The following is a 27,509-nucleotide window of genomic DNA, read 5'->3' on the forward strand; positions in this document are numbered from 1 at the left end:
AAAAAAAAGATAAAACCTACAGACATTTAAAACAGGGTGGAAGTAATTTCCTGACTAATTCCAAACATTACCTGAAAAGCTTGCAATTAGCTGTCACTTGATCTAAATGTACTGTAATGACAGTAAGCTTTTAATTGAATTGATTTATTTTTTTTGTAAATGCAAATATGCTTTAATGGCCTGCACATACCTAATGTGTTGTGGGTAATTGTAGTAATTACTGTACAAACACCAGTTGATAAACTAAAATCCATTAACTTATCGTAAGAATTTGGTCTTTTATTATTCTGCTATTTGAGCAAAGAAATTATAGAAAAAATCTGTCCCACTGTAAAACAAATGTAACTGTAACTCTGTTCTGGCCATGATGTGCCTGTACACATGTCTCTGAGATGAACCTTGGTTGGATGCTATTTTTGCGTGTATCGGAATCTAGGCCATTGACCGAGTGCTGGGCTTAATGACCTCTGTCTATGTATGAAGTCAGTACCTTGGTAACCACTTATAGATTGCAATTTCATAAAAATTTGATACACGTAGTTATTCCACATACACGTACATGATACTAAAACCGGAGACTGTTAAGACTTTCTATTTCACTTGCTGTTGTTGTAAGCCATGATACATACATGTTAATGCTTATTAATGGAACTGATTCTTGTTGAGGCTTTATATTGAAACAGAGAACACAGCTAAAGTGCTTTTTTTGCCCAAGCCCCAGTTTCAGTATTCTTATTAAAATAATAGATCATCATACCTTTTTAATAAAACCCTGTTTGCTTGTGTGTGTTTTAGACTGTGTGGATTGCACTGGTAATCTGCCGCTATGTTTTCTAGTTCGAGAGATGAGTCTGCAGGAGATAAAGGAAGACCTGGATGTGGACCCCGAGGAGAACAGTGCCATGTTCATGGGCGTCCTCATCAAGGGCTTGGCCAAACTCAAGAAGATCCCAGAGACAATCAAGGCAATCATAGACCGCCTCGAGCCAGAGCTGAAGCAGATTGTCAAAAGGTCCACCACACAGATAGCAGACAATGCTTACCAAAGGGGAGAGAGTCTGTCTCAGGAGAATCAGCCCAGGTAAGTTGCAGAAGACCACAATTGAATGTATTAGCCATAATTATGTCAAGTTCTTAATGAACTTCAGAATAAAATAACAGACAAACTAACATTAATAAACTAACAACTGAATTAACACAGCACCCCTAGACACATTAAAAAATGCAGCAGCAGCTCTAGATTAATTATGAATACCTGTACAGGAGCAATATTCAAGACATGCACAAAATTATTTAACAGAATGGTGAAGCAACTCACCAGAACGGAAAACACCAAATTGCTTGGCGACTTGTTTCTGATTTCAGTTTTTTTTCAGGAGCTCAAACAATTTCCAACTTTCTGTAGCAAGAGAAACAGCGCTGCATTTCGCCATTTGTTTACATGCCATTTTGTAGTGATGAGGAGCACTCGTGGATATCGGAATACAAAACGAGTCAATGATATGACAGTGGTTCTGAAAAGATTTAATAAACCGATCAGTGTGCATCAAGACACTCTCTCGCGATGACAAGTCGCTTTTGAAAAGATCGAAGAAACCATTTTAGTTTAATGATGAGTTATCAGGTTACAAAACAGTACTGTGTAAATTGTGAATGAATTGCTTGCCTTGCCTTGTTCTTTTAAGCGAAGTTCCTGTTCCTTTAGACGGAGCATTTACAAGGGGGAAAAATCTGTTTCACCACAAGGGTGTTCACCTAGGTGAAGTGTGCTCTGAGGAGGTGTTCTTATACGCGGAGACTACTGCATTTAGACTTTAATAGTCTGTTTTTGAAGCTGTATAAGCTTTTGTAAACATATTCTTTTAAGGTCAGAGATCAAATACACTTTAATGTGATTTGTCTGTCAGACTTGGTAAACTTTATGAATACAAAGAATAAGTTATGAAGCCAATTTATTAACTTGGCTTCCTTACTTTCATAGAAATAATGGTGATACTACCACTATGATTAAGACAAGATACCTATCCTGTTTTAAGTTTAAATTTTTCTTCCTTAAGTTTGGCTAACATAGCTATACGAGTGGTAATTGTGGCTAATGGCCCCAATGCAGAAGTTAAGTGACAGATGATAACGGAAGACAAATTAAAGTAGCAATTACTTTGCTTTTAGGTCAGTTGTTTCTTTACAGAAAAGAGTCTTAACAGCCTTCTTGAAACTATAATCAATAAAATCACAATTTATAATTGTGCAATTGGGACCAATAGATGTCACCTTTCATTAAAATTCAGCCATACAGTTACTACTGGGTGCCTTTCAGCATAACAACAAACACCTTTTCTCAAGTCAGGTGGGAGTTAAAAAAAAAAAAAAAAACATTTCAGTCAGAAACTAGGAATATCCATAATCTTGCATGTATTATTTCAAAGGTTTCTTAAGATTTAAAGAACATGATGTGTACCTTGTTTTGAAAAAGTGACATTCTGATTACTTTCCTTGGTGTAGTTGCAGTGTTTTTCAGATCAGGTATGATAAGGCACTGTTACAATGGCTGACTTCTCTGCCACTGCTGTCTGAATGAACCTTAAACCAGCGTGTCTGAGCAGAAGTAGCTAAGAATTGCTGGGTAGCAGCAACATAAGAACATAAGAAAGTTTACAAACGAGAGGAGGCCATTCAGCCCATCTTGCTCATTTGGTTGTTAGTAGCTTATTGATCCTAGAATCTCATCAAGCAGCTTCTTGAAGGATCCCAGGGTGTCAGCTTCAACAACATTACTGGGGAGTTGGTTCCATACCCTCACAATTCTCTGTGAAAAAAAGTGCCTCTTATTTTCTGTTCTGAATGCCCCTTTATCTAATTTTCATTTGTGACCCCTGGTCCTTGTTTCTTTTTTCAGGTCAAAAAAGTCCCCTGGGTCTACATTGTCTATACCTTTTAGGATTCTGAATGCTTTAATCAGACTTGGCTGAAATGTAGTTTGAAAGACAAGTTCTTTCGGACCCGGGTAGGAGTGCCAGTGTGAAAGGGGCTCTAGTTGCTGGCACCTTTTCAGTACAGAGTCAGAATGATTATAGAAGTGAGAAATCAAATGACTACTCGCCCTTCAAAGTGAGATCAAATCTTGTTTCTGGTATCATATTTAATTTAAATTAGTTATAAAAAAACAGTTATGATTTTCCCAACCAAAAACCAACACCTTTTAAAAAGTTCCAAATCGAGCGATACTGACAAAAGATAAAACTGAACCGAAACCACATATTTTGTTCAATGAACAAGCGTTGGCAGTCTCAGCACTAAGCCATTTTCAGGAGCTCATCACACTTTTCTTCATATAGATGGTTCCTATTAACATCCCTTAATAATTAATATAGTAACATAAATCAAAAGTTTATGACAAGACTTATGTGATTATTTCTGATAGTATGCAGTAGAGATAACTGTGGCTTTATATATAGTCCTGGTGTTCAGGTGTCTAGTGTTGTTGATGAAAGGTGCTGCTACTAGCACTAGCAGGCATATGCAAACACTCAGCCTGCGTACCCTAACTTAAACCTTTGAAAAAAGTTGTTGCGTCTGTTAAATGATCTGTGTAGACATAATTTAGACCCAATAAAAAGCATAAGTGACTTAAATAGCCAACTACAAAAATATTGAAAGAGAATAAAATGTTAGTTGAGGTTCTGAACCATTGTGAACCTGGAATCTGCAGTAAATGAGGTGAAGCTACAAAACAAGCAAAAGGGATGCTGCAGACACGGACCAATTTGTGGAAGACTGTGCTTACTAAGCATCTGGATTCAAAGGGGGTTTTGTAGCCTACCACTTGGGTAGGCAGCGTTGATCAGTCTTGTAGCACAGAAAGTGTTTGGCAGAAGTATCTCTGACTGCTCAGTTTAAGATGCTTTTCTATTGTGTATTTACAGGTTGTTGCTGGAGTTGCTGGAATTGCTGTTTGACAAATTCAATGCAGTTGCTGCAGCACACAGCATAGTCCTGGGACATCTTCACCAGATCGTAGTTTCTCCGACTGGCCCTAAAGAGGGAGTGATCAAGCTGTACGACATGGCCGACGTATCGGCCAAAATACAGAGTGTGTTGCAGGTAGGAGTAAGACACGAGTAACTGTGGTTTTTACTTAACTGCACGATCTCCTTCACAAAAGAACTATTAATCATCATGAGCAAATATGTCTAGCTCTCCTGCGTAACATTAGTCAAATCCAGTTCAATCTGAAATCTTTTCCAGACTTGGGCTTTATAGACGGTTCGTTTTTTATATGTCTAGATTTTAGCTGTTGGTTTTAAATAAATGTAATGGACGGAAACACTGTCATACTGTTGGGAATTCTGTTGGGAACTTAGAGACAACATGTTTCAATACTGATAACTTAATGCTGCTGGGATAAACATTTGGAGACGGGCAACATGACAGAGGGGGATTAGGCTCATGAATATGCATGATTAACAGAGGCTGAGATTCGCATATGGTTATTGTAACATAATTAAGGGATGTTAGTTTTGTTTAAAAATATGTGTATTCTAGTTATTCATTACTGGAAATGTGTATTTTATGTCATTTAATCATTTAACATTATATTGTAGTTGCATGAAAAATGCTATTTGCTATTTGCAAAATACCTATATTAAAATAGAAATAGTATTTTTTATTTTTATTTTAAGTAGAATTTTCAGAGTTTATTTGTATTAAAAAAAAAAAAAAAAAAAAAAAAATACTAGAACTGTTTTGCAAATATTTTTATAACAATCTGAATAAAAATCTAACATGCATGCAGGGGCGCCATTGGGGGGGGGCTGGGGGGCTGGGGTGGGCACCCGCCCCGAACCCCCCCCCCCCCCAAACCTCGAAGTATTTAAAAAAAAAAAAAAAAAAAATTCAAAAGTTATTTACGAGGTTTAAATTCCTATGTTTATGGGAAACTATAATAATATATGCAATTGCGTTTTTTTTTTTGCATGGCCCTCGAGCTATACCGTAGTTAAGTTATGCCAGGACTGAGCAACGTCAAAGCATTCAGTGCACTGTAATGCGCCACAGCCGAGGTAAAACTTCACTGCCGTTAAAAGAAAAACTATAATTATAATTTTTGCTAAGTCTTTAAGATCTTGCATAAATTGCTACTTGTGCATTTTGTTTGAGAAGACAGAATTGGATCAGATTTATTTTTGTTCGTTTTATTAAACATTGGTGTTCGTGCGGTGTATTGGGGATTTGTTGTTACTGTTTTGTTATTCGCTTGTCATGATTGAAGTGTTTACATATGTAGGTGCTTCAGATTAAGTTGTTAGCACTGATAAAACCCCCCCAAGGTTTTGCGAATTGGCGCCACTGCATGTATGTGCAATTACGTTGACTTTTGTTGGGTGGTGGATGTTGGAACAGATAACGGGCGCTATCAGAATGAGCTCCCACCCAGTCTGGGTGAAATAACTGGCTTGATAGAAATAGCTGCTGTTGCTGGGTCGAGTAGTATCTTTAAATAGAGATGTAGCTTGCAGGTCAGACATACTGTAAAAAATGTAAGAGGATTGAAATTTACATGCATAATTTCTTTCCGATAACGATATATATATTTTTTTGTTCCAAATTATTTGGATACATACAGTTGATATATGTCATGGTCATCAACTGTTTCATCGCACTGAGCAATCTAATTTTGCATTTACAGCCGTGGCAGGGGATTTATGTTATTATTATTATTATTATTATTTATTTCTTAGCAGACGCCCTTATCCAGGGCGACTTACAATTGTTACAAGATATCACATTATTTTTTTTACATACAGTTACATTATTTTTTACACATTATTTTTACATACAATTACCCATTTATACAGTTGGGGTTTTTTTTGTACTAGAGCAATCTAGGTAAAGTACCTTGCTGAAGGGTACAGCAGCAGTGTCCTCCACCTGGGATTGAACCCATGACCCTCCGGTCAAGAGTCCAGAGCCCTAACCACTACTCCACACTGCTGCCCTGTTACTCACACACTTGCTGATTGAGGCAGTGCTGACATTTTTTGTTCATTATTATGAAGAGAAAAAATAAATGTACTATTTGCAAATACTTTTCTATTTAAAATACATTACGGGCAACTTATTTTCCATTTATATTTGAAATAGATTGGGTTTGTCATCTTGTCACTGTGATCAGAGTATTTTCCTGTCTGTCCCATCTTGTTGGTAAGCACAGTGTTAAGCAGAATGTTTCTTCTTTTCCCCTCAAGTGTCCTTGAAGTATATTTTAGATTACTTTTCATGGTTTAGTTTCATATTTAGCCGTTAACGATTGCTCAGTTTTTTTTCCTTATCTTCTCAAAGCTTGTATGTAATGTAATATGGAGAAAGGCTATCATGCAGTTAGCGTGGTAACTCATTTGTATCAATCTACTAAAATGACAGCCAGGAGGCAGGCAGGCAGCAGATGCAGGAGTTTAACAGCTTTTTTTCCCCCTTCAGTGTTATCACAGAAATAACACATTCATCCTCTTTACACTTGTTATATTGGCTGAGAAGGCAACCCAATGTCCCTCTGTAGAGATCTGTTTATCACAGCATCTCTGTCAGCCTGCTAAAGTTAATCTCCTACGGGTATTGAAGTTTAATATTTTAGAACATAAGAAAGTTTGCGAACGAGAGGAGCCCATTCGGCCCATCTTGCTCGTTTGGTTGTTAGTAGCTTATTGATCCCAGAATCTCATCAAGCAGCTTCTTGAAGGATCCCAGGGTGTCAGCTTCAACAACATTACTGGGGAGTTGGTTCCAGACCCTCACAATTCTCTGTGTAAAAAAGTGCCTCCTATTTTCTGTTCTAAATGCCCTTTATCTAATCTCCATTTGTGACACCTGGTCCTTTTTTTCTTTTTTCAGGTCGAAAAAGTCCCTTAGGTCGACATTTTCAATACCTTTTAGAATTCTGAATGCTTGAATCAGATCGCTGCGTAGGCTCGTTTGTTCGAGACTGAATAGATTCAGTTATTTAAGCCTGTCTGCATATGATACCCAGAATAATTCTAGTCGCTCTTCTTTGCACTCTTTCTACAGCAGCAATATCCTTCTTGTAGCATTTCAGTCTGTTTGTGCTGGTGCACTTCTTTTTATTGTGGTTGAATAGCATGGAGCTTCTTGCAAAATGTCCTGGGTACCTTCCCATTATGAAGTACCTTGACCCATCTTATTAAGCATTCCATAAAGAGAAGAGGTGGGGGTGGGTGTAGGTACACTATAATTAGGGCTTGAGTTTTGGGGGGTTTATTTTTTGTTCCAGTTGGCGGGGTTTTATCGTTTTTTATTATTATTTGGCAAAATCAGTTATTTTCCGTTATTAAATATAAACACCACTCGAACACATCAAGTTTCAGTTTCTATAATACCTTGAATGTACGTTTCACTAATACATATACAAACGTTAACTTACTGTGTTGAAATGTCCACATTAGGATTCCGGCAACGTAGAACTCTGCATTCATTTTGAATCTGAGAATTGTGAGGAGTAACAGATTTCATTGTACACCCATTACCTCCCGCGTATCACACTACAGACACAGTTCATATATATATATTTTTTTCTGCCCATCCCATGGAATGACTATAGAGTACTGTAGTAATTAATCTCAGCATGCAAGAAGTTATTTCCTTTTTTTCGTACTATTAAACATTCATCATGGTACTCTGATTTAAGGTATGATATTTACTGTATGTAGCTATAATAATGTTAATCATAATAGTAATAATAATTAGGCAGTCATTGTACTCAAGGAAATATTTAATATGCATTAGTAGAAGCACAACTGTACAGCAGTTTTATATTTACAATAACTTTTTCGGTTCATCACTGATTAAAACCGTAACGGCAAAAAACTAACTGGCGACGCCATGTTGCTGGTTTGTTTGAGTGGGTTTGTGGTTGCTAACCCGTTGCTAAGCAAATGACGCATTGACTCAAATTACGCGTAATACGTAGTGCACAGAATTGATGATTGGTTAGTTTCAGTGTCTCTGCACTTCTGAAAGCCGTTTTTTTTATATAGAAAGACAGCTGTGAATGATTGACATTATTTAAAATATGTTGCCAAACCCACGTTTTATTGGTTTAAAAAAAAAAAATTTAAACAGAATCATCTAAATAGGTTTCCGGGGGTGTTTTTTTTGGTTATTATCGGTTAAAACCAAAAACTTCAAGCCCTAACTATAATGGATATCAGTTCAGCTATGTACAGGTTTGCACCCTATGATGGTGACCAATAAGAATGCAATTTGTTTGCCGGTGTAGATGTTAGACAGCACCCGTCATTGGAGTAACTACTTCATCATGTAAACACGGGCAGACAGGATTAGAGTTAGTGATGACCATGGAACATGCTTTTTTTTTTTTAATTAACTGTCAGTAGCCTACAGAAAGCCCGATTCATTTGACAGACATTTTAAGGTGCAAAAATGCCATCTGTCAATCTAGCCACTGGGCATCTACCACTGAGGATATAATGCAGGGATATACATTTTGCTGATTTAATATTGGTAGCAAGTCCTTGGTTTTTGGCATGGAAGTGTTTCTGTCTCACTCATAAGGTGATCACCACCATGTTTCTTTTGTTTTTTGACATTCACAAGCCCACACTTCAGCCAGGTAGATGGACAGGAATCGCAACATATTGGAACACCTCACACCTCTATGCAACAGGCCCTATATGTTAACCACTGCCTCTTTAAAAGCTACCTGTAGATGACTGCTGTTGCATTACCTGAATCTCTGATGACTGACAGATTGTATAAGACCTATTGTATCAATTCCATTTTATTTTGGAAGCGGTACAAGGGATCAGGTAATAAAAGCACAAGCACTACCCACATAAATGTTTCAGCTTCTCTGCATCCCAATGCAAACATCTGCTGTCTCAACTACAGTATGTCTCAAAACTGGAGACTATTGCATTGTCACCTACTTTCTTTCACACGTTTATATTCATGGTCTCAACAGGTGGTATCCACAGCCACTGTGTAGTCTATGGACCAATACCTTAATGCATTAAACTGCTGTTTTGATTAGTGTTTGAACACCACCTAAAATATTATTTAATAGTTAATGTTCTAGAAGCTGTTGCTAGTAGGAAACTGATATTTTCCCCAACATTTGCTGAAGTTCCTGAGGTTGTCTCAATATTACAGTTTTTAGACATTAAGGCATACGATGGATGACAATTATTTGAATAACTTTGTGACTGACAGCCCTGAGGTATGCTCATTAATACAAAAAGGCATTAAAACCAACTCCATCTCAGCAGTGAATATAAATTAGGAAGATAATGTTGTTTCATCATATGATCAGTGTGACCCCAGCTACCCCTGGGAATTTTTCACTCCTTTTCATGGCTGTCACTTGTGGCTGCTCTGTCAGTTTATATGACTTTTTCCCCAAAGCTTTCTCCTCATTCTCTGAGAGACCCGGTATGTCAGTCTCTTGTTTTATCATGCTGTTAGATTGCAGAGAGAAAGAGACAGACAGTAAGAGACACCAATTGAATCAATGACTTCTGATTGCTGGATCAGCCAAGTTAACTTGACGGTTAAATCGTAACTAATACTTAACTGCAAAGGTTAGTGTGTTGCTTTGGATGTCCATCATCAATCCTGTCTTTTGGTTTTGTCATTCCTGACTTTGGCTCAGAGGAGCCTGCTATTATATCATTTTGTAAGTATACTGTGCATTTTGTAGAAGCAGGATAATCTAAAGCGAACATTCAATACAATTTAAATAATAAATCTAGTGTTTTGGGGCAAATTTGTGTAAAACCAACACAGTACTTGGTGCCTAAATGGTCTGTGGAGGGAGTATATCTTGAGAATGATTTATAATTATCTTTTCAGAGATAAGAATAAGTTCAGAAAATGCAAACTGATATACGTTACACCATTAATCTGTAAAGCAAAACACTGTTAGTCGAAACATGTGTGCATAAGAAAGAGAGGGTATTTCCCACAATAGTAGGAGAGATTTAAAACAATTAATACTACATACTGACATAAATGGTCATTTGATCATTTTGAGTTTTGATATTGGAGGCGGCCTGGAATTTTAACCATGTTTGTAAACTCTTACATAAATGGAAGGTTGTCCTTTGATTGCAGATTCTCCATGTTTAATTATCTAACTTTGCACAATGCATTCAAAACCATGCTTATTGTTAACCCTTGTGATTGCTGCTGTGTAATTTTGTAGAGCCTGTCTGCAGCAAATGACCTGCCCTGCCAAAGGGGTGTAAGTGGTCAGCGAGAACATCGATGGACTGCATCCAGAATCATTCTATAATAGACCTTTAGTGTTGAATTCCTGACAGTCATTGTTGCTATTTGTCTAGTAAAGCCAATGAAGTTGCCAGCAGCTGAGCTCTTTTAATTTTCACAGCCGAGATGCACAATAATATATTCTCTTGATTAGAGAATTCATCATGTGAGATGGGTTTTGTTATTCAGTCGTTCACGTTATTATTTTTTGGAGCTGATTGTATCTGTTGAATGTGTATTAGGATGAGTGAGAAATCTAGGACAGTGATATTATGGCTGATGATCATACGCAGCTGTTTCCTGTTGCATACAGCAATTGTAAGGATGTCATGAATGAAAAATTTCACACACACACATTTTGCTTTCTCCTCATCTTACCACATGTTTTGTGTAAAATGTTATTTCAGAGCTATAATAGTTTGGAGGTATAGTCTGTAACCCCCTTCTGCTGCATGTTGTTGCTGAGCGTAACTCCTCACTTGGCTTACGGAATTGCATGTGACAAGCAGGAGTACTGTTTCTACAGCCGATTGTACCAACATACACAAACATGACGAGATGGACCCACAGGGAAATAAAACCAGTCAAAACAAAGATTGAATAAAATGAGTTGGAGATTGAAAGCGCATGTCACTGGAAGGTCATGACCGCTCCTCTTTTTAAATTACCTTCAACAACATGGAGCAGAAACTAAAGTAATACATTTATTTTGTCTGCCATCAGTGCCTAATATCTAAACATTTTATATTCCTAAAAATCAAAATAGAAGTTGCTTGTGCTGTCTCTTCCCTTTCAATACATCCACTCCCAACAAAAGGTTAGATGGATGTTACATCTGGGTACTATAAGATATAAAAGCAACTATAACTGAAGGGGAGGGGAGTGAGCAGAATAAGCAGTATTATAGTTGCCTCCATGCCACACATGAAAACTTGTTTACAGCATTTGTAGTTACCATTTAAAAGGGTAAAGAACTTTTGACAACAGAAGAATCAACAAGCAGTTAACACTTACTGTATCATGGCCTCCTCAAGTTGTACATTTTGAGAACTTCTTGTGGCTCTTTACTGTTATGCATCACATATATGCACAGGTTCAAAGTTAACTGTAATAAACATGGAAAGTGGAATTACAGTTTTAGAAATGAAAGCTTTTATTAGAAGTTATCCACATCAGGAAATTGACCATTTTCAAGCCAGTAATAACGCTCACAAAAGCTTTTTTCTGATTTAGAAATGTCTATTTCAGATAGTGAGATGACATGTCTTTCAGGCTTTTGTTTGCTTCTCATGCATAAGCTGACTGTAAGAAAATTTGAAGAACAGGGCAGTCTGGCAGAGAAAGCTATTTAGTGTCCTCCTCATTAAACTGTTGTCATATGAAGGTGGCAGGATTCTAATGATGTGATTTTTCCGGAACACATTAAAGCACAATGAAATGTATTAACGCAGCATGGCGTTAGTGAGGAAAATGTGCCTGTTAAAGTTTTATCTCAGTCATTTTTTAAATATAACAACCAGAAAGCAAGTCTTCCTTTTGAAACAGTAATGCTTGTTTAGAATTCAGATTAAGGGTTTATTTAGCAATACAAAGCCTAGGTTTTGGTTTACCATGCAACATGTTGTTGAGACTAACCACTTTAAATTTATTTAAAGTGGTTTTTAGCTAATTCCTAAAATCTTACCCGTCATGCACCTTTAGCTCTGTACTGTAGATCTCACATGTGCAATTTTGCAAGACGCACCAGGTGAAGCAAACCTGTATTTTCATTTTAAAATGAGATCTGCTACCATACTTGGTTAAGAAAGCTCTCAGTTTGCATGCCTTATTTCCAGGTGTGTTGTACTTCCTAGAACATTTCACATGGAAAGTGAAAGTTTCTCCACTCCATCAACTAACGTAAGATTTTATCTCAATTCCATAATGTGTCCCAAATATAACCTCAGTCATGAAACTGACTCCGGTGACAAAATTTTGGTCAAAATGGAGTTGAACTCAGCAAATGATTCTGCTGACTAGATGGCCATAACTCATGCAATGTGTCTTGTCACAGGCTGACAGTTAGCTGCCAAAGGTGGTTTACCTGTTGTTTTTCTATTCAGACAAGGTCCTAGAGACACAACTCTGTTTATATGCCTATCAATCTGACAGTTCCGCTATCAGTACAATTACTTTTTAAGCTCTTGTTATTATTACTTGTTCAAGCTAAGGTCTGTAACCTCCTCTTCCTTGGATATCTTTCATTGCAGTTTGGCTGTCATATATGTCGGCGGTCATCTGGTCAAATCACCTAATTAGCACCAACCGGCACAGTGTAAATTGATGGGGTGCCCTGTATACAGATACTGTAATTGGTTGTGTGAATGAAATCGGTTCTGAACCTGAACATCCGACCAACTTTGCTACTGATTGGTCCAAAAACTATTTCCTTCCTACATTTCTGTAGGTATGGTATGTTACAATTGTCTAGAGAATGTTCATGTCAAATAATAGAACATTGACTAGAGAAAAACTATCCAGTTGCTAGGTTTTACATTGAAATACACAGTTTCTGTAAATGTTAATTATGTTATTTGTAAGTACAGTAAGTGGACAGGTTAGCTTATTCTAGAAAATTGTCCCGCACTCTAAAAATAACAAGGACACATTGCCAGTTATGAACCTTTACTGCCTGCAAAATCCAAACTGTGACTAACGCATGATGCCAAAAATATGAATACAATTATTAGTTCCAGGTAGTGGGAGATTTAATTAGCAATTAAGTTAATAGACTAGCTGAAATGTGTGTTTACTTGAATTAAGTGTATTTTTTAACTTAGAATTCTGATTTAATATAGTCTCTGATTCTTTTGATAATATTTGGTTAACTTGTTTTGCAGGTAATAAGGGCTAAACTTGTACACTCCCAAGCAAACTTTGCAGAGCCTTGATTCTCCCATCTAGTGAGAGTTGTGTTGAAGTCTATTGACACCTTTGTGCACACTATAGCACATATTTGTTGTTTTACATGGGAGAGTAAATTAATGGTAAAATAGCAAAATAATAAAACACTCAGTTATGCGCAGTAGGCACTAAGGGGTTATATGTGTGTGTGTTAAGTAATTAAGTATAGAATAACATTGATTTGTCGATTTTATATTTTGCTGGGGTTATAATATTAATTCATATCCTAGCTGTATAATATTAAATGTATTAAAAAAAATAAAAAAATAAATCATAAGATAGAAATAACTGAGGACCCTTGGGTAATCTTTCCTTGATGATGGAGCTGCTAAAATAAAGGATAAATTGCAGAGCTCAATTTTAACTTTGGGCAGTGACACACTTAAAAAAAAAAAACTGCAAACCTTTGTGCATAATTGGTTTGATGATTTATAAAATGGTTACAAAGATAATCTGCCATTTTCCCATTTACACATTTTGAAAGTACTGTACATTAAGCCAGTGGAAAGTTCTTCAGTCACCTGGGGGTAGTAAACCAAACTGCAGTGATTGGTTATGAAATCACACTATTAAATAAACCGGCTGTGCACAGTATTCTAGAATTGATCTCATTTTGGCAATTGGGAATGGCGGGGATGGGGGTGCTGTAGATGATATTTTCATGGCTGGTAATTTGAAGGAGCAGCTGAGTAATAATTTTGGCACTTCTCCGGGTACTTGTGCAAACTTTGGATCTGCACACCCTGCCACATTTTTGTTTTGTTTAGATGACATTGATATGCCTATCAGAACCAGGAAAGGTTCTTAACAAAGCCCTCTATTTGCATAAGTTAACTTGAATGAGAATATTGGTGGCTATTTTTGTTCACATCAAAAGGCATTATATTCTTAGATGTGTTAATCTCGATGTGTTTAATTTGTTACAGTCTTTCAAGTTGTCACAGTGCCAAAGAAGTGTCAATATTGGCAGTTGTTTTTACTGAGACTGAAATATACTAAATATTTTTGACGGGAATTCAGTATTCATCCTTGCTATGTTTTATTTGTGCATTTGGGACATGTAGGGGGCAATGCCTTAAATCTTTTGTTGTATTTTTTTTAAATAATGTTATATTGTGTGCTTTGGAGTCTTGTCACATATTCTAGTTGCAGCAGGAACATACAATGTTGTCTACTTGTTCTTAAGGCTGTACATTATTGTGAATAACCCTCTGTACTATAATTCAAAAAGGTTTTTTTTTTTTGCATCAAACCACATCCAGGGTAAGACAAATGACATGACCTTTGGAAGAAATTCCCACGCGTTGTTTCAGACTTTGTCAAATGTATTATGTTGAATTGAAGAAATATTCTATTTTTAATTTCATGAAATCTTATCAAATACAGATAAAAGCTTCTGGCACATCTCTTAATGAATAAATCATAGGTTCCCTCAAGATCTAATAAAGACAGAAATATATGCATAAGTACCCTATGGGTTATCAAGCATGTGAAAAGTAATGCAGAGATTTTCAAAAGAAGAGACAATGATCTGGTGTTATTAAATAAGATGTGCAGAACTTTTTTTGGCAGTTCAATCAAGATGTCACTTTTTACTGGTGTCATAACTTTGAATCTCTGGAACAAAGGAGATGCACTGATAGCATAAAAGCAATAATAGACTTGTCTGCTTCTCCATTTGTCTTAATCTTTTTTGACGGTTAAAATAAGATCTAAGAATTGTTTGTTTTTGAGTTTTGAAAGACTGCAGTCATTTAAAATTATATCCAGGTACATATGGATGCATTTCAACATGATTTCACCTGTGTTGGGGAAGTCATTTTTTTTCCAGGCTGTCAGTTTACCTACCGTTTAGAGACCTTATTGCCCCTTTTACTTTCAGGTGGAGGATGTACAATAAAAATAGTTGAAATAGCTGTACTTGCTATTGGATGTTCCTAATATGGATTCTTAAGTCATGGTTGGACTCAAGTATTTACACATACAGCATAAATGCATAATAAACTAATATTTAGTGTATGTACATCTCCAGAATAATTCACAATTAATTAACTGTAGTATATATTCTGCCTGTTGTCTGCTTGTAATTTAATTATTAGTATTTCAAAGCCAGTTTGCTGAGAAGCTGCATGCAAGTTCCTCTCCCTTCACAGATCAATGTGAACTCCATCAGCAGTGCTCTTGTTAAACTGAGTTGTTTTGGTGTTTCATCTCATTAGCAAATGAAATGGCTGAGAGGGCACAAGACCTTTGAGTCGCTCTGAGTAATTTTGACAAACAAGAAATACATCTCAAGAAGTAGACTGCCTGCAAACACCGCCCATCCTCTTTACACCCACATCAAAGCATTAAGAGTCAGGGTTCTGGAAGTCTGCATAATGAAGCAGGGAGCACTGACTCAAACCAGGCTGCTGTACCTGTTTAGTATCCTGCTCTGTTTCTGCACATCTGGGAGCTTGCTGAAAACTTTTCACTTTTGATTTGAGTTTGGATTTTCTGGGCTGTACATTAACGCTGAAAACATGTTGCTCGTTTGAAAGGGCACTGCAGGCCTATAAAGCAGCCGTCACAGAGAGAGTGTTTGTTTTTTTTGTTTGTTTTGTTTTCTTCCACTAGGGGAAAATGGAAAAAATAAATTGAAGCTGTCAAATATTTTTTAGAGGTTCTGCAGAATGCAAGTCATAAAATGTATTATGGTGAAGGCCAATGAAATGAGTTATATTGTGTATATGACAAAAATTTCAGACGTTCATGTGTGTGAACAGCAGAAAAGCAAAGCAGAACTCGTTTCTTTTCTGAAAGGTAATGCATTTCTGAAAGGTAATGCTGGCCCTCCTTGTAAGTTAGGACAGCCCGTATAACAATGTAATGACCTTTTGTGGCGGAGTGTCCCACCCCTATTTATTATTATTTGTATTTGTTTGCGGCGCGGATAAAAGCGCTGCGTCTTTTGTTATTGTTTTTTATATTTATATTTAAAAACCCCGTAAGGATGCATGACTGAACAGCTACTGATTATTTAACTAGCTGACAGTCATGCATCCTTACCAAACGCGTGCAGACTGTGGCCGAGGGGTAATAAGATAATTAACAGCCAGTTAACCCCTCGGCCAGAGTATAAGAACCTGCAGCTGTCCGTGCTGCGGGGTTGGTTGTTGAGTGTAGAGAGTACGGGAGAGCGGAGAGAGAGAGCGAGAAGAATATAAAAAAACAATTGCTATATTTAAAAATATACTTGTTTCTATTTGTTTGGCCATCGCGCCTCTTTGTTTTGTGTTTTGTTGTTTGTTTAAATCTTTTGTTTTGTTTATTTGGTTAATAAATTCAGCTGAGTGCCGTAGCATTCAGCTTCACCCGCCCATCCATTGTTTTGGTTTCTATACTTCCTGGTCCATGACGTCACCACACCTCACCACTGCAAGCCAGCCTGCCACACCCTTGCAGTCAGAAGGCCACAGGTTCAAGTTCTAACTCTGCTGTTGCATGTAAGCCCCAGACCCTCACTGGCCTTTTTGCAACTGTACCAGATCAAATCCATTAATTTTGCATTCCCCTCAAACTTGGTCCAATTAAGTATTTTAGTCTACAGTTAGAACAAAAATCAGGAGGGATTTAAACCCCTGATTTAAATCAATTTGTAATAATGTTGTGAATCTTGAGTGAGAAAGATTAATAACTTGCCAGTAACCATAGAGGGTAGAGTCCTGCGCAGGTCCGATTTTTATGACCCGCTTCCAACCCGGACCAGCAACCCACTGCAACACCGTCTTCTTACCTGCGACCCGACCTGCTTTAATAAGAGCTGCAACCCGACCCAAACCCACAAGTGTTTGTCCTTTACCTACTGCCTGCACCGACTGACTTTCTGACGCTCTCATTCACACACAGGTATCTCTACCATTCTCCACAGATTATACATAAGGATATACAGCGTGGTAGCTTTCTCTAGTGGTCTGGATATATTTTAACATTGTAACATATTAACTATCTGTACTTCCTTTACAATAAAATACCTGTCTATTCCTTTCAGTTGAAGGGGAGCTACACCTGTGCTTTTGCAGTGATGTACCAGTTTTGTGGCTGTCGTTTACAAAAACATAATGACAGGTTTTACAAGCAACGAATCCAGTCACATGTTTATTATTTTCATTCGCTATGATTCCAAAATAATTCCACACTTTTGATTTTACCTCTCGAACTATTATCCACTACATGATATAAACCCTGAGCTATGTCTTGTTTCAACTCGTCCACAGACAGTTTTAATATCACCAAGCAGATGTGATAAAAGGATCTTGCGATGTATCAAACAAGTGAGAACAACACCTGCTTAGTCAGCTGACTCCTCCCTAATAGCCTCCTGCTTTAGTGCAGGAAATACTGGTACATTTACCTTTTGACAATTTGACAATAGCCATCCAGATGACAAAGACTAACTTGGAGGTAAACTAATGTGATTACTATTTTTCGGTTTTTATTACTACACAGAAGTATTTGTAATGTTTCTCAGAAACGTTTGTTTGTTATTGATTGATGGCACTGGTAAGCTTGTAACTGCCTTAGAATTTAAGTGTACCAATAAATACTTCCTGTGTTAACTGTTATTCAATAGGACTGTTTGTGTATCTTATGTGACGGTGGCGCTCAGTTTTAACTTTTTATTTTAATGGCGGAATAACCCAGATTGTTATCTCTATCTCAGAATTTTTTTTTTTATTATTGCGGAAAACTAGGATCCCTGGTGAAAACCTGTGTAATTGCATTGTTTATATAGCGTTGATTCAACAATCAGGTTATCAACTTGGTAACATTAAGGTGTCTTTCATTTATTGACAAAAAATATCCCTTCTTATTCAAGTAAATGCTAGAAAAATCTACTAGTCCTTCTTAAAAATCTACTTGCCCCCTCCACATTGCACAAAACACGCAAAAAAAAGAATATAACTTGTAGGATTTTGGTTTTATTTAACAGTGAACATAATCAATTAATTAGTGATTAACAGGGGCGGATCTAGCCTTGTAGCTTGACAAGGTCACTAAATTCTTGAAGATACACAACAGGTTCCCTGTGACCCCACCTCACCTCAACAAATGTATAACATCCTTTAAGGAAATATACCTTTTTTTTCCCCCTTCACTTTATAACGACATTATTATTATTATTATTTATTTCTTAGCAAACGCCCTTATCCAGGGCGACTTACAATCGTAAGCAAATACATTTCAAGTATCAAAGTACAATAATACAATTAAGAGCAAGATAAATACAATGACTTTGGTTCAAGCAAGTACAAGTGTGACAAAATACAATTCAATAATAGCAGATAACAGTGTCAGTGATAGTTACATCAGGATATGATTAAATACAAAATACTACAGATTAAACACTTGGCAGATTACAGTACTCTGAAGTACAGGAATTAAATGCAGTAAAACAACATTTACACGTTTTGTTTTATTTTAAGTTAAATTTCAGTTTTCGTTTGCTTGTTCAGCTACAAAAAAGCACAAGTAAACATCTTGTTATTACTGTATGAAAACTTGTCTATGGCCACTGTTTACTGTGAAGAAACAGCAATGGCAAGGAATGAAAAAAAAAAAGTGGTGTCAATGTTATGCTTCAACTGCTATTTGGCATCCTTCGTTTTGCAGTTAATTCACTGGGGTAAAGTAAGTCCTACACAACTTATTCTTTACTCCTGGGATATTTTTCTATTTTAACGTGCTACATATTGTAAGGTCTTGCTGTAAAATAAAAGCACACACACAGGGCCATGCTGTTATGCTGTCTCTGCCTGCGTTCAGAGCAATATAATGGCTTTTATTACTTTTTGAAAAATGAACAAATATCCGAACGAATATTTAAATTATGAGCGTATATCCGAACATGAAAATCCCATGTTCGTCCCAGCACTGTTAAATATAGCGTTTAAAATCTTTTAAAAAATATGTAAATATGGTAAATAGAAAACAAGCTTAGCAACACTAAAATCGAAAAAAAAAGAAAAAAAAAATCATTACATTTTTTGCCAGGGAAATTTTGTCTTGAAATGCTTCTAAACAGTAAACTTAATGTTTAAAATAAATAAATAAATAAATAAGTTTAAACATCCCTGTACCCGCTTGGCCACAAAGTTGACTAGAAATAATGTTATAAATTACACAACACAACCTTTTCTAATCCGCCAATACCTTAGCGACCTGGTATTTTTTTTGTTGTTGTTGTAACTTTACTAGATTGCTTCATTTAAATGTCAGGTTCATGCATTTAAGAAAAAAGCATCACTTATTTTCTAATTTAGAAAAACCTTAAATAATACCTTAAGTATTATTTAAGGTATTATTTAAGGTTTCTTTGTAACCAATAGAATATCACATTTTCCTACAGCTGGCCAATCCAGAAGTGATAGGGGTGGGACGGAAACACTTTTTAAAATGTTTGTTTGTAGGTGCTAGACTTCTGCAATTCAGTTTTAATCATCCTCAGGACCCGGATGGACACTGTTAGGTAAGTAAAATTAGAAAGTTTCTGTACTATCATTCTACCATCTAACAAAGTTGTTTTAAACACCCTTATTAATACAATGCACGTTTAATTAAGAGCACAGTTGAAACTAGGGATGTATTAGGTTAAACGGTTTAGTTAACGTATAATATAAATTGATAAAATGTATTCGGCATTTTGTGTTTTAAAAGTAAATATCCAACAAAACACATGCTCTTTTCGCACTGCCTCTGAACGCTGCAACTCCTCTCCCTGTAACTTTTTTATATTTGGCAACACATGACGTGGGGTTAGGCATGATTAGTCGACTGAAACATCATCTATCAAACTAGTCTCAAGCTGTCGATTTCTGGTGTTCGTACGCGGAGGCAGCAGCTGGCGTCAAAATAGAAAAGGGAGGACTGCGAAGATGAAGTGGTCAAAACGAAGTTAGTGCTTTGTTTTGACTGAGTGCTGTAGCTGTACCTGAACCAGCTCAGCCAGCAGCTAATAGACAAGAATAGTGCCATGTCAATGCTTTTAGGTGAATACGGTTGAAAATGAAGTGGAAAGTTACTTCAGGGAGCCTTGCCCTGTATTGTATTGCAATCCATTTGAGTGGTGGAACACCAATGAGCACCGCTTTCCTACACTGGAAAAAATGGCAAAAAGTTACCTTTGTAAATCATACAAGACTGACACCGGAACACCATCAATGTGTTAATTTTTCTGAATAAAAACCTTGTCTTTTACGTACTTGCTTTTAAAATGGATTCATAACATTAATTCATAAGAACCTTGAAAAATGAATTGTGGAATGCTACGCTAAGTTTATGGGATGTTAACGTGTATTTATTTATTTTTTTTAAATGGTGTTTTATTTTATGTGAAACCTGTGTCCTCTGTAGTGGATTGAGATTAATATGAAGGAGATACTAGAAATGTAGAAAGGTGTACTGGTACACACATCGTCAATGTGATACAATCGTGATGCAATTAAAGGGGATTTGTGCTCAAAGCTGCCTCTTTTTATGTTTGGTAAACAAATGTCAATGCATGACAAAGAGTAAATATGTGTGGAAAGGGTATTTATTTAAAGGGTATTTATAGTGTGACGGTGTAACTACAGTTAAACGGTTAACCGATAGAAATCAAATAGTTTAACCGGATTTCTTATTAAACGGTATTTAGATCTTGAAACACCTGAAATATTAGCATAGCCCCTCCTTAATTACTATAAAATAACACCCACTGGCATGGTACTTTGTTATACACCCATGTCATTTTTTTTCAGGAATAATAGCATTGCAGTGGTAGCGTGCTGCTTTCATTGTAAATCTAGCCGATGATAGTAAGAGAGAACACTTATATTTGATTTACTTTGAAGTTTCCTTCACAATACACTGAGGCCTAATGTATTAGGGACTTTAACTTTAAACACAATTTTCATACCACTTGCCTCACAAGTGGTATGAAATTAACAAGCTGTGATAATGTGTAATTATATTGTGGTGATTTTAAAAAGGAGTCTGTTCATGTGAGCAAAAGATTTAATAATATTTCAAGTTTATTTTAGAGGCCATTTCATCTTGGGTCAATGCAGTATGTACTCTAAATGCTATAGTGCAATCAGCTCTCATCATAGAGGATTGGGAATGGCAAATAGATTTTGTAATACTTATCTCATCCCAATAAATAAAGCGAACCGTGTTTAATCTTTTTTTAATATTCATTCCTTTAAACATTTTGTGTACATTTCCAGAGAAATGGGTGTTCTGTAACTGGGAATTTCATTTACTTGAATAGGAGTTTTGAATACAGCTAGTTACTATTTACGCTGCTAAAATGGTGTTCTTCATTGTAGTGTTTTGACAGAGATCAGTTCATCCTCTAACAACTCCATTGGGGTATTACGTCCTCCGTCCTCATTATAACTATGTCATTTGTAGCCAAGAACATTCCTTGCTATAATGAGGTGCCTGCTGCAATAAAGGTGATTTTAATAAGATTTAATGTTGTTGGCAGCCAATGCATAGTTCCCTTCCAGGCGAGATACAGATAATACAGCAGTGGTGTAGTTAGGGGGGTGGTTTTAGGGATATGACCCCCCCCCCCCGCCGAAATGAATTATTCAACTACGTGGGACAGTAAAAAAATATCAGTCATGTGGAAATATCTCGATCCATCACCAGCACCACGCCGGAACAAAATCCTAGAAACAAGTACCAGTACAACAGTGCTGACGTTTTAACACTGAAGGTCTTAAATAGGGTAGTGCCAATACTCTTATTTTTTGAGTAATTGCCTTAAGAAGTATTTGTCGGCAGGTTTTAAATAAATCAAAACACTTCTATTCATTAATGCATTGATTTCAAAACAACAAACACCCTTACAATTGACTTGATTAACTTCCGCATTGAGTGCAAATGCTGCCATTTTTACTGACATACTGCATTACCGAGGCTGTAAACTGACAGTGAAAATATGTTGCAAAACTATCAAATGCAGCTAGTTCATCATGTAAACCATGACCTTTCCTTAAACCTAACACAACTGGAAACTGGGATTTGTATTTATTTGTCAAGTTTAGTCAGAGATAACACCTATCCCAGGACTGCAACCCCATAATTCACTGTAGAGATGATGCATTTCTAACGAAACTAAGGAAAGTGAAAAAAATGATTTCATATCAAAAAGGCAAAATAAAAAAAAAAAAAAAAAAAAATCACATGTAAAATATGAATGAGTGTTATTTTGACCATGTTCTCTATTAAAAACAGTATCGAACAACCATTGTGATGTTTGATTCTTAGATAACAGCATTATAATTCTACAATCATGTTGTAAGAAGCTAACTTTAAAACCTTCATTGAGGAATGAAAATTGGGGTATGGGGGTGAGAATTTGTAAACCGGAGAACTAAATGTTGATCATTGATTTCATGCAGGTTCTGTTAATGGATTACTTGGATGTGAAGAATACACGCAGTGCAACCGAACCCTCATCACAGATCAGCTACGCCAGTACAGGAAGTGACTTTGCTGCCTTCTTTGCCAAAAAGAGGCCCCAGAGACCCAAACAATCTTTGTTCAAGTAAGGAACAGTGTGTTTTTACATTCCCCATCTGGCTCGCTAAACCTCCTATCAATGTTTTGTTATTTCTTGTTTCTTGACTTCTCTCTTGTTTTTGTTTTAGAGGTGCAGTAGCTAATGATACACAACAGAGTATTAGAAACATTTTCTTTATAAATGTCACATTGATAAATATAAGAGAATAACATTTGTGGAAAACAAAATGACATGCATTTTAAATGAGTTACTACACAGGACAGACGCTTTTAATCTCCTTCTGAGGAATGACCTTTACTGTTTCCCTCATCATGCAGTAACCTTTATGTACAGAAGCAACCTGACACCTATTGATTTTTTATACAAAAAAAATAACTTGATACTTTTTATAAAAAAATTACTTTCAATAAATATGTGTTGCTACTATATTCTGTACCATTCTTGAGATGATAACCATTACAAGCTTGTCTGGTCCACTATACATAAAATTGGATCAATGGACTTATGTTTGCTAGAAACAATGAGATTGCCCTTGAGTAGTGCTGGTTTTATCAATTTAATACATTAATATGAAAAACTAAACCAAATCACAAAACAGATTGTGGACCAAACTAAGCTTCTTCAAGTGACAGCAGTGTTTGCTGTGAAATGGGTCCTAAAGGTCCACATTCTATTTCAGGTTTGAATCGTCCTCCCATGCTATAAGTATGAGTGCTTACCTGCGGGAACAGAGAAGGGAGCTTTACAGCAAAAGTGGAGAACTACAGGGTAAGTAGAATCTATTTAGCAGAAGGGATAGGACATTTATAACTCACAATTCATATGTTAGGCAAAAATAAGCTCTCAAAATGCATAAAACAAAATCAATTACAGTACATTTCTTTAATGGTTTAAGTGGTTTGAAGTTGATACAGCAAACATTGCTGTTATGTAGCGATTTTATAGGCTTAAAATTAAATGTAAATAATTATGCTTTTTGAAATGGATTATAGTTTAAAATTAAGAAACATTTTTCAGTATCTAACATTTTGAAACTGTCAGCCCATTTAATAGTTATATTTGGTTGTTGAAGTCTAAAGGTCCTTATTAACTGGGCATGGGAGTAATATTTAACACAGTAAAACCAATGAGATTTATAATGACATCCTGGTCAAGAAGGGCCACGAAGCCTCAGCACAGCTATTATCTAGTCTCACAGACAAACAGTTAGTGTCTGTCTTTGCATTTATCTTTTTCAATTCTATTTTCAAATATATTCTGGGCAGAGATACAGAAACACAAAATGTCTGTATGGCATTCCGTCATTTTGAGTTTATATATGTGAGTTACAGGAAAATAATTTCATCCAGGGTTTCTGTGACGTCATAAATTACGAGACTGAAGGTTGAGTCGTTTATAAACTGTCACAGAAACCCGAGATGGAATTGTTTTCCTGTAACTCACTGAAGAGGCCCATCTATTATTTTGTATAATACATGGATACGCTTGTGATGCTAAGATTAAAGAAGACGAGGATCAGTAGTACAGTTGGGGTTTTTTTTTTTTAAACGTGGTGTTTCAGTGATGTACAGATGTTCTATGTCGTTATCCGTTAGTGCTTCAGCTTTATTTGGATGATTGCCTTTACCTTGTTAGCTTCCCGTTCTCCAGTTTCAGAGATATGACTGTACCAGCTTTACATCATTTTTTTAACGTATTCTCATTTTGTTGATCATTAATGAACATTTATGTTCCGTAGGTGTTGTCGAGTGATTGAAAACAAGACATTTTGTGTTTTATATATAGTGTATAAAATATAAAAATGTGTTTGATTGTGTGAATTTGTTCTGGAATGCCAAAAGACCTGGGTTTACACTTTCTACTGTTGTTGGATTGGTCTATACAATTTACTGTCAGTGTTATGTTCAGTTTACAAAATAGGGGAAAGCTGTAAATTAAAAATCTGTGCACATTTTATTCTCCGCCGTCCAGAGAAAATGTGTAGGTGTCTTGTTCTGTTTGAACTAATCAGAGTCCTGTCCATGAAGACAAGAATTGTTCTCAGATGATGAAAAGTAGCCCTGACATTTTTATAATGGAAATTCAGCACAGCATCTTGCTAAGGTGTGTATGATAAGATGTTGTCATTCAGAGAATGAAAAAGCGAATTCTTCGGCTTATTAAAACTGACTTAATGTGACAAGCAGGTCCCACCTTTTAAAAATGTCACAGGCAGATATTAAATTGTTTGAGAATTTGGTCAGGGAGACCAATTTCAGGAGTGTTTTGACTGTGCTTGTGAATGTGGTCAGAGTAAAGCTGCTTGTATTTATTTGATGCCTTGCTGTTATTGGAGATCATCCTATTTAGTCCTCATAAGTCCACTTATTATTTCCTCTGCGTGTGTTTTTGCTAGTTTACGAGATTAGCAATGATTGCTCGTCAAAGCAAAATCCAATCAAGAAATTGTGTGCTATGTGTGAGTGTATAGAGAGGAGGTGGTGGAGGTTGGGGGTCTCTGTTAACCAATCAACCAAAATGGTTTCTAATGCAAGAACTACACAAACAACTTCAGAGACATTTAAAGTGCTGTATGCAGTGTATAGGCCTGCTAGTGCAATATTAACTCCAAAACAGAAATTAATGAAAAATCTGATATCATAGTAAATCAACACAAATACTACTAGAAAGTATTTACCAAAGTTAAAACAGTATTTTTTTAATTTTTTTTTTTTTATAGCATCTGAAAACCAAACATTCTGTTTTTTTAATTTACAACAGAGGATCACAGAAAAGCTATGTGGAATGTTCTAAAATATATATATATATATATATATATATATATATATATATATATATATATATATATATATATATATATATATATATATAATGTCCACCCACACAGTTAGAACACGGATTTTACAGAATTATACTATACCATAGCAAAACATGAAAATGAATACATTTTTACAGTAGCTTTTATTTATTATTTAGAAGATAATCTAAATTGTACCAAATATGAAGCTACTGTACTGTAAACCAATCTGAAAAAACAATTTAAAATCCAAATTGTGCTGGTAGTGCGGCTTTCCTTAACAGCATTCAATATCCCCGAAAGAGACCAACCTGAAACTTTTTTTTCCTAGTTCGTGGAAAACCATGCATAAGCCAGTTTGCATGCTTTGGCTTTATTGTGGAAGTTTTCACGTCCACATCAATATCGCTAATGTCGGCTACTTACGCCCTTTAGCGGTCGGATGAATTTCGTATGCGTCAGCCATTGGAAGCATTTATATATGCGCCAAAAATGTTTGCGACTTTTTTGGATACGTGAAAATATCATAATAAAAAGCTTGCAAATATTTCTGGATTTACAGTAGCTGATATGTAATTTTACAGTGGTCAATTAATGTTAGCTGTTTGATACAGGTGAACACGCTCACAATATAAATCTGCTAATGCTGCAGTATCTGTTGCAATCCTGTTGAGTAACTAATGCAAATTACTTGCTGAAACCAAGGGGTCAGTGAACTATTACTGCAGTCAACCCAATTTCTGGATGTATTTCTTTGCATGTCTACTGAGTGGAAGATCAGTCTGACAAAGCAATATGATAAATAAGCATGAGTGAGGATGGGAATCTGCCTGTTTGGGTTAATTGTGACCAGGGGCGACGTTCTGCCGGTACTCGTGGTACTCCGTAACAGGACTAATTTGAATGCCGGTACGGGGATTTCTTTTATCTGCTCTTCATCCAACGTGCATGCATTCCATCCACTAACACAGTTGTTTATTTTACACAGTCCACCGGCATTCTGTTAGAAAACGTCCCCAGAAACTAAACAATCATTAAAATATTCTCGAAATGAACCAATGGCAATGGATGTTCTGTTTACCTTAGTTCTTGGCAACAAGATCACAAGGAGAAGTTATAGGTGTAGAAAAATGCACTCTTGTTAATTGTGTCTCAGCAGAGTAGTTTTTATTCAAGCAGAAATGTTCATAGTATTACAGCACGTTTAGCGTAACAAGCTGGGTAGACTCCCTTTTTTCATTTGATATTTATAGCCACCAGCACACCGCCTCCTGCAGGCTCCTCCAATGGTTATCATACTTATTATCTGATAACATGGGATGTACCCAACAGAATGTTCAAGGACACTCTGCTCTGCAAGTAGCTGATATGTACTCAACAGAATGTTCAAAAACACCCTGCTATGCAAGTAACCCAAGTACCTCCGGCATGTAGGAACTAATTTAAACTGTGAGTGGAATTTTACCCAGTCCTACATTCCCCCTTTTGCTGTTCCTTATATAGAACACACACGCTACAGCAGTTAATACACCCCCCACATTTACTGCAAAATAACTATACAAGCTTCATCTTAGTGCAAGCTTTTTCTTATCAAGGCCATGCTAATGCTGTGCCTGTGTATCTGGATCAGGGTCGACGCCAAGAACATTTAGATACACCAGCTAACCACAATTTGTGTCAGCATTTTTCCACTCCCATTGTCAATCTTCTCTTCTGTGTAATATAGACTAGGTGGCTGGTATTGCACATCTTAAACAGTTAAATAAGTATACATAGAATTAATACACAAGTATTATTTTCAATAAACCGTATATCATTATATCCGTGTTTTAATGGCTCAGTTGCATAAAGGCACTCAAAATGAGTTTGGTTAGTATCATCATCCTTCTAGCCACATCCCAAATATGATTTTACTCC

At 36.3% G+C, this 27,509-nt stretch overlaps 1 protein-coding gene across 2 annotated transcripts in view; it reads left to right on the top strand.

Moving 5' to 3' along the window:
* Nucleotides 1–27,509, top strand: part of LOC117415271 (exocyst complex component 4-like) — a 133,247-nt gene that overhangs the window by 16,018 nt on the left and 89,720 nt on the right. For both annotated transcript variants that reach the window (XM_034025390.3, XM_034025391.3), the window contains exons 6-9: nt 838–1,081; nt 3,924–4,101; nt 22,674–22,819; nt 23,475–23,563. In XM_034025390.3, coding sequence (XP_033881281.1) covers nt 838–1,081; nt 3,924–4,101; nt 22,674–22,819; nt 23,475–23,563 — 657 coding nt within the window. The remainder of the gene's footprint in view (nt 1–837; nt 1,082–3,923; nt 4,102–22,673; nt 22,820–23,474; nt 23,564–27,509) is intronic.

This window comes from Acipenser ruthenus, chromosome 7 (assembly GCF_902713425.1).
Source record: "Acipenser ruthenus chromosome 7, fAciRut3.2 maternal haplotype, whole genome shotgun sequence".
Lineage (NCBI taxonomy): Eukaryota > Metazoa > Chordata > Actinopteri > Acipenseriformes > Acipenseridae > Acipenser > Acipenser ruthenus.